The following is an 8,366-nucleotide window of genomic DNA, read 5'->3' on the forward strand; positions in this document are numbered from 1 at the left end:
CTGAAATGGTAATATGGTCGTTCTTTAAAAAAAAAAAAAAAAAAGTGTAGGTATTTTCTGGTGTTTTCCCATCAAGTACCTGCCCAATTTCTGTATGGCACACGCCGGGAATCAATAGAAGTTAACAAGTCCTCAAAACATTCCCCATCTCTTTGTTTAATCTCCTTTACAATAAAGCCAAGGGAAGAGAATTAAAAATCTTTGAAGTATATTAAACCTCAAAAGGCTCAGCCAAGTAGACTTAAAATAGTCACTTATTTTCCAAAACTGGTTTGTCGAGGAACAATAAAAGGAAGTAAAATTTATGGAGAAATTATACAGTGGATTTGTCACTTAAAATATCGTAACTGTCTCGGGGACAATACCCCATGCTGAGGATTAATGGTCCCTCCAGACCTTTGATTCACCAGCGCCTTTTCTTTGCCCTTGACAAATTGGATTTTTAGGAATGGGAAGGTCGCCTGGCCCTTTGTCTGCCAGCCATTCACTCCGCCTGATTATGCAGGAGGGTTAGGGAAAGGCTCCATGTGACCCTCTTGGATGGGACTCCGCAGCTGCTCGAGGAGCCAAACTCTCTCACCGAACTCCGCGCCCCAGAGCATCCCCCTGCCAAGGGGTACCCCTCCTGCTCCCGTTGAAAAGCCGCCGTCCACACGCGGCCGCGTCACTCTGCGGGCGGAGATAGGCCGGTGCTCATCCTCCCGCCCGCCGCCCGCCGCTGTCACTCCGGCCCCCTTAAGTAGTTGGGGTTCCCGAGCGCTCGCACCCAGAGGCAGCGATGCAAACCAGCAGAGCGCCGGCCACCAGCGTGAGCGCGGAGAGCTGCATCCCGGCGGGGCTGCGGCTGGGTCCTGTGCCGGGCATCTTCAAACTGGGCAAGTACCTGTCAGACCGCAGGGAGCCAGGACCCAAAAAAAAGGTATTTTCCTACCGCCTCTCCTGCACCGCTGGACCTCGCTCTCTCGTTGACCCGGGGAAGCCGGCTTGGGAGAAGAGGCTGCTCTTCCCCCCTCTCGCTTCGATCCTCCCTCCTTAGAGCGAGCCAGGAAAGGGAAGCGCTTCCAGAGCCTCCCGGGATGTCTCCTCGTGGCTTCGCCGGGAAAGCCTGCCCGCCCGTGCCCTCTCCCCCTCCTCCCCGGCGCCGGGGCCCCGCTAGCCCGGCCGGCCTCCGCGGCGAGGCCAGGGGCCCCGGCGGCTCTCCCGGAGGAGCGGACGCGCCCCCGCCTCGGACACAGACGTGCTGCAAGCGCCGCCACAGCCCCGTGCCCGGTGCCCGGTGCCGGAGGGCGCTGGTCCCGCCGCCCGGCCCCCGCCCCGCGGGGCTCCGCTCACTCGGGCATTGCCCCTTCCCCGGCAGGGCCAGGACGTGCCACGGCTGGCTGCTCGCCCCTGCAGCCCCGGCGAGACGGGGGCATGCGGCTTTCATAGCCCCCGGGTTTTGTCCGGGGAAGGAGCAGGGGGAGCGGCAGACGCACCGATTTATTTCTGCGTTTGGCTCGGGTTTATCCCCCCCCCCCGCCCCCGGCATGTCCCTTTCCTCGGCCGCCGCCGGTCCAGCGGGTCCTTTGGCTGGGGCCGGAGGGGAGCGCGGGGCGAGCGGGCCGGGGCTCCCCCGGGGGCCGCGGCGGGGCGCGGGTTGCCGGTGTCGGGGCAGCCCAGCGCCCGGCGGAGCACAGCTCGGCCTCCTCGCAAGCCAGCTCCTAGCCCCGGAGCCGCAAACAAGCCGCACAGCCGGAGCGGGAGGGGGTGACGGCCACCCGGCTACCGGCTCCGGGGTCAGTCGATGTCCGAGCCGGGAAGGAGCGAGGAGGAGGCGGTGAAGGGTACTCGCCCCGTCCATCGGGCTCTGCAGGGGGCTGCGGATGAGAGCCCTCCTTCCACCCCCCGGGCAGCCGCGGCTCACGCGTTCCGCTCGGATTTTTAATGCCCTTTAATTGTTTTTAAACGCTCTGCCAGCCCACTCAAATTTATTTCTCATCTGGCTCCCTTGGTTTCTCGCCTTAGACTGCTTTGTTCCGATGACTTTTATTGCACGGTCATTCAGGGAACGGGCACTTCATTTTCTCTTTGTATGGGCAAGCAGATTATGAAGTATGGGGCTACAGAGACTTGGTAGCTAAGCAGCATCCTCTCCCCTTTCCCCCTCCTCGTCTCCCGACAACTCCTATATGTCGCAATTGTTTTGCACGGACTCAGAGGCTGCACAAACCCTTCAAAAAAAAAAAATAGCATCTTACCTGGGCGTTTAATACAGCCTTAAGCTAAATGCGGCAGCTGCTACCGAACAACGTGCGCTTGGGCCCGTGCGACCCGAGGGAAAAATCCCGTTTCCCCTCGCAGTGCTGCAGGTCCCCGCCGGGCCCGGGCTCTTCCCCCCTTACCCCCGCAGAGCAGCAAGCCCCTCCGGGCCAGCCGCAGCTCTCCCGAGGCACCTGCGAGTCGAGGAAGGTCCTACCCAAAGGCGGGTGAGGATGGAAGAGGCAAACCGGCGGCAAAACGCGATGCTCTCGCCGCTGCTTCCGAGCTGCGATGCCCAGACACCCGCCCGCTGTGTGAGAGCGGGCTCGCCGGGCAGGGCAGAGCGGGCAGGGAGGCAGGCAGGGGGACGGGAAAGCTTATTCTTGCTTTCTTTCTGTTTCGTCTCGCGTGGCAGTGACAGCGGTGCCGCCTGTCTTCCAGGTGCGGATGGTGAGAGGGGAGTTAGTGGATGAAGCCGGGAGCTCAGCTCTGGAGTGGATAGGGTTAATCCGGGCTGCCCGAAACTCCCAGGAGCAGACACTGGAGGCTGTTGCGGATCTGCCAGGAGGACAGGTACCCCACTCGCGGCTCCGGGCCGGCCTGGCACCGCTCTCCGCCACCTGCCTCCCCTCTCAAGCCTCCTGAAGAAGTTTCCTTTCTCCCCCTCGCAGATTTTCTACCGGGCGCTGCGAGATGTCCAGCCGGGAGAGGAGCTCACCGTCTGGTACTCCAACCCGCTGGCGCAGTGGTTTGACATCCCCGTCACGGCCACCCCGACGCACGACGAGAAAGGTATACCGATACGGGCGTTCACTTCAGAGCAACCGAATTAAATGACACAAAACAAACCCCCTTTAATTGACACCTTCACCGGGAGCTCGAACCGCGGTAGGCAAACGTGGGCTCTCAGAAAAATTAACGCCAGCACAGCTGCAGGGACTCTTAACCTGCCACCCTTTAAACTAAGACTCCATCTGCTTATATTTAAAGGGTGATCTATTAACTGGGTAGCGTATGGAAAGGCCCCCGTGCCTCGAGTCGTTCCGTCATGGGCACAATTTAATGATCTTCTGAGAGGCAAATGGGATTTCCATGAAACAACGCTCGTGTTGTCATGCGAGACAGCAATTTGGCTTCCTGGGTTTTCAAAATAGCGCTTTCGCCTTGCGTGTTCCTCGGTCAGAGCTTCCGAGCCTCTTTTCAGGTTATCTTAGGGACAGATTCACGTAGTTGAGGGTAGTGGGCAGTCCCTGTAAATTAGGATGTATCAGGTAAAACTTAAGTCGGCGTCAATTTACACTCAGATAAGGATATCCGAGGATATCGGGAAGGGGAAGACACCCGCCTGGGACCGCTTGTTTCAATCTGCAAGCTGATTCTTAGCTGGAATTACACCGATGTTAGCACAACCGATAAGGCGGCAGCACACTACACGGGGGAACAGAAGAGGAAACCCCTCAGCGTTCATCCGTCGGGCTGCTCCGGCGGCAGGCACGGGCTCCCGCTGCTCCCTGGGCCCTCTCGCCGCTGCCCGGCCCGGCGGGCAGAGGGAGGCCGGGTCCGGCCGCTCCCCGGGGCGGCGGGGGCTCGGCGAGACCTGCGGCACCCGCTCCCCTCGGGCCGAGCCCGCTCAGCTGGCGGCGGGGGGACCCCACCTGCTCCTGCCCGGCGCAGAAGATCCTTCAGCCTGGAGGAGTCCCCGAGAAGGGAGCAAGGGCCCGATCCGGGGAGGGGCTGAGCCCTCCCCACCCCTCAAGGCTGACTACTCCGCAGGGTAATCGGGATCCGGCCTGGAGGGATGATTGCCGAAACGCCGGGCGCTGGCAGCTCACGTCCCATCCGACTGGTGCGATGCGCAAGAGCCCGAATACCTCCTTGCACTAAAACTATACCTGCAAAAGGAACTCTTGGTCACCTCTTTGTCCCCCCCCACCAAGGGCAGTGAGGGAATGGGTCTGCAGAGGGTCACCCCCTCCAAAAGCCCGGGCTCTGGCGAAGTTTTGGCTGCAGGAAGGAGGACACCGTGCCGGGTTCTGCCCCCCCAGCCCAGCAGCCCTTGCTTGTGGGTGGGCACCAGTGCTGCTCAGGGAAAATAAGGGCAAGACAGCCCAGGTCTGCGAGAGGCACCCAGCGTGTGGCATCTTCTTCGTCCCGTCGAAGCGAGGCTCGGTTACAGACTGGCCCTGCGGACCTGCTGTGTCTCCGGCCCCACAGTTTCCAGACTAATTAATACGGACTCAGAATAAGCGTATCAGAATGCTGAAGCGCTCTTCTTTTAAGAATAGTACGCTGGGAAAAAAAAAAAAACAAACAACAACCCAGGGCGGAAGAAATTCAGAGAATTTTTTTTTAAAAACAAAGCAAAACAAAACTTTGGAAATCTTCTCTGTTTGACCCCATTTATTTGGGTTTACCGTGATGAAAAAGCGATGGTTTTCGTTTCTTTCTTTTTTTTTTTTTTTTTTTTTTTCCTGAGCGATGGGTGCTGGACTGGAGCTGAGCTGGGGAAAGCGCCGGGCCGGGCTCGGTGGCGCTCGGGAGGCAGCCGGTCCCGCCGATCCCGCCACGCTTTTGCCGAGGACAAGCGGGGCCAAACCGCGCCGCTGGAGAGACCCGCGAAGGCAGAGGAAGGCAGGAGGAGGGAGCCCGCCGAGGTCTGTGGCCGTTCGGTCCGTACCGGTCCTTTACCCGTTTTCCAGGGCACGGCGGTGGGATGGCGGCCGTGGTTCCGCCTCCCGCGGCCGCTGCCCCACCCGGGCCCGGGCACACACGCTCCCGCCTCCCTCCCTCCTCGACGGGGCGAACAGCCACGTCCAACGACTTCGTAACGCTGCACAGCCTGGGACCGCCGCTACACGGCAAGCGAGGAAGGGCTGCGCACGACGGCAAGGACGCAGGCGACGAGACACACGCACCAGCGCCGGACCTTTCCACGAGAGTTCGCGCCCGAGTTTCCCGCGGAGAACGACGACTGCGTGTTTCACCCGCAGCGGCTGATCCCCGGTCCAAACACTGCTTTAAAAGCCCTCTCGGGGGGCTGGTCGTGGCCAGCGTGTCCGCCTCGGTGACCCGCCGGCCCCCGGCTGCCGCAGGGCCGAAGCCCCCCCATCCCCGGCCGCTTGTGCCCCGTCTCACCCCCGTCGCCCCCCAAGGGACCCCCCGAAACGTGAGGAGCTGGCCCCAGGCCTGGAGGGGCCCCTCGTTTCTGTGTGGCACTGGGGCTCACCTTCGGCGTTTGTGTGCATTAACTCAGGAGTGCGGATCAGCTGGGGACGGGCGGGGTGGGCGGCAGCTCGGGGGAGCTCCGGGAGCTCCTGAAACGTCTTGTGGGTGTGTTGTAGTGACTGGGGTGAACGAGAGAGAGATGGAGACATGCAGGCAGAAAAAGAGAGAGAAGAAAGGAGAGGAGAGAAGGGGAAAGGGAAGGGGAAGAGGAGGAGAGGGGGAGAGCGAGTTAGAAAGACAGAAAAGGAAAGAAAAGGAAGGAAAGAAGGGAAAGAGAGAGAGAACGAGAGAAGGAAAGAGAGAAAGAAAGAAAGAGAGAGAGATAAAGAGAGAGAGAAAGAATATAAAGCTACCCAGACAGACAGGTTGCCCTCAGAGGCAGCGTTTCACCGTCGGGGCTGGGGGGATGCTCCTCCCTGGGAGGACGCTCCCGGCAAGCAGTGTCCGGAGCGGGAGAGCGAAGCCTGTGCCTCCGCGGTGCCGGGCAGCCGCCACAGCCGCGGCGAGCGAGGTCTGTTCCGCCTGAGAGAAGCCGAAACGTTTAGGGGACGGGGCACAAAGGGCATTGTCCTCTGAAAGGGAACGATTACATATGGCCCATACATATCGGATATTGTCTCGCCGCGTAATGAGGGGCTCACGATCATTAGATTGGCCTTTGTTCGGTGCAGCCGACTCCCTGACATACGCTACCTCCCCTGCAAACGCCAACAGATGGGCCCCCCGACAGACGACTCGCGGCAGCAGCTGCTCCCCTCCGGCGCCACGGCGGCCCGTCCGCGGGAGCGCAGCCCGCACCGCGCAGCGCCCGCACGGCACGGCACGGCGGGGCGGGCCGGGGCGGCGGGGGCGCGGGGAGGCGCGGGGATGCGGGGGGAGGCGCGGCCGCCGCTGACGGGCCCCTCCGCTTGCCTCCGCAGGGGAGGAGCGGTACATCTGCTGGTACTGCTGGAGGACCTTCAAGTACCCCAACAGCCTCAAGGCCCACGTCCACTTCCACTGCGCGCTGAGCCACGGCCGGCCCTTCCTCCACCACGACCACGGCCGGCCCGCCGCCGCCGCCTTCGGCCTCCCCCCCAAGGAGCCGCCGGCCGCCGCGCTGCGCGGCCACCCGCCGCCCGGCTGCGGCCCGCGGGAGGCCGTCAAGCGGGAGGCCGCCGCCGCCTCCCCGCCGCTCGGCAAGCCGGGGCCGCCCAAGCGGGCGGCGGGCAAGGAGGAGCAGGAGCGCGCCCTGGACATGAGCGTGGGGGCCGCCCGCGGGCCGGGGCCGCTGCTGGGGCCGGCGGGCGGCAACGGGCTGGCGCTCTGCCCCGGGGCGCGCTCGGCCTTCCGCCCCGCCGGGCCGCTGCGGGAGGAGGCGCGGGGCGCCGCCGCTCTCGGCTTCTCCAAGCTGCTGGGGGGGCTGAAGGCGGGACGCGCCGCCGCCGAGGCGCCGCCCAAGTGCGGGGCGCTGCCGGGCGAGGCCGCCCCCCCGGCGGCGGCGGCGGCGGCAGCGGCGGCGGCGGCGGCGGGGCTGGCGTGCGGCGGCGGGCTGCGCGCCTTCCCGCTGCTCTCGCCCCTGGAGGAGGCCTCGGCCTTCCGGCAGGTGGAGCGGGGGCTGCCCGCCGCCGCCGCGCTGCCGCCCGCCCGCTACCCGCCGCTGCCCGGCGGCGCGCTGGAGCGCTTCGCGCTGCCGCCCTTCGAGGGGCTGAAGGCGTACGCGGGGGAGTGCGGGCTGCCGGTGATGCCGCTCACCGTCTACAACGGGGAGCTGCTCTACGGCGCCGCGCCCTACTACCCGCTGAAGCTGCACCTCGGCGGCCTCCTCAAGTACCCCGAGTCGGTGTCGTACTTCGGGGGGCCGGCGGCGGGGCTGCACGCCGCCGAGCTGGGCTCGCTGGCCAGCATCGACCGGGAGATCGCCATGCACACGCAGCAGCTCTCCGAGCTGGCGGCCGAGAAGGGCCGCGGGCGGCTGGAGGCGCTGCCGGCGGGGGCGGCGGGGGCGGCCGGCGGGAAGCCCAAGACCGGGCACCTCTGCCTCTACTGCGGGAAGCTGTACTCCCGCAAGTACGGGCTGAAGATCCACATGCGGACTCACACCGGCTACAAGCCGCTCAAGTGCAAGGTCTGCCTGCGGCCCTTCGGGGACCCCAGCAACCTCAACAAGCACATCCGCCTGCACGCCGAGGGCAACACGCCCTACCGCTGCGAGTACTGCGGCAAGGTGCTGGTGCGGCGCCGCGACCTGGAGCGGCACGTCAAGTCCCGGCACCCGGGGCAGAGCCTCGGCAAGGCGGCCGAGGACAAGAGTGACTCTGGCTACGCGCACCCCGAGCAGGAGCAAAAGACTGACAACGAGAGCGACGTGGACGTCTGCTTCACCGACGACCAGAGCGACCCGGAGAGCGGCAGCAGGAACCGCCCGCAGTGATGCGGGGGCCGGCCGGGGCGGGGCGGGGGCGGGGTGCGCGCTGCAGCCCCCCTCCCACGGACTCCGAGCTCCCGGCCTCCCGGGGCGGTCCCACGGGAGGCCGTGTCGCGGGGGAGAGCCCGCCGGCGGCGGGGCGGCCGGGAGTGCGCGCCCGTCGCCGGCGTCCCCGGGCTCCCGCCGCGGCGTCGCCCCCGGCGCTGCAGCCGCCGGGCCGGGAGAGGGCCGGGAGGGGGGGAGCGGAACCCTGGCGGGCCCGGGATCCCACCGGGCGGGCGCGGCTTCCCCATAGGCGCCGTATTTCAGTGGCCATATATTTTTATTGTACCTTTGTGTCGAGGAAATTGTGCCTTTTGGAAACGAGTTTTTTCTACTTGCTCTCCCGTCACTTGTTCCAGCGGTCCGAGCTGTGGGGCTCAGCGGCGGTCCCGGGTCTGCAAGCGCCTCTGGCATCTGTACACTTTATTTGACACCTCAGATGTGCTTTCTCGGG

General features: G+C 64.5%; 1 protein-coding gene across 1 annotated transcript; it reads left to right on the forward strand.

Moving 5' to 3' along the window:
* The first annotated feature begins 778 nt into the window (after positions 1-778).
* Positions 779-7,876, forward strand: PRDM13 (PR/SET domain 13). The gene is made up of 4 exons (XM_072855999.1): positions 779-919; positions 2,680-2,811; positions 2,910-3,030; positions 6,384-7,876. Exons 1-4 carry the CDS (start codon positions 779-781, stop codon positions 7,874-7,876), a joined length of 1,887 nt encoding a protein of 628 aa, XP_072712100.1.
* Positions 7,877-8,366: the final 490 nt, after the last annotated feature.

The sequence above is a fragment of the Ciconia boyciana genome, chromosome 3, assembly GCF_034638445.1.
Source record: "Ciconia boyciana chromosome 3, ASM3463844v1, whole genome shotgun sequence".
Lineage (NCBI taxonomy): Eukaryota > Metazoa > Chordata > Aves > Ciconiiformes > Ciconiidae > Ciconia > Ciconia boyciana.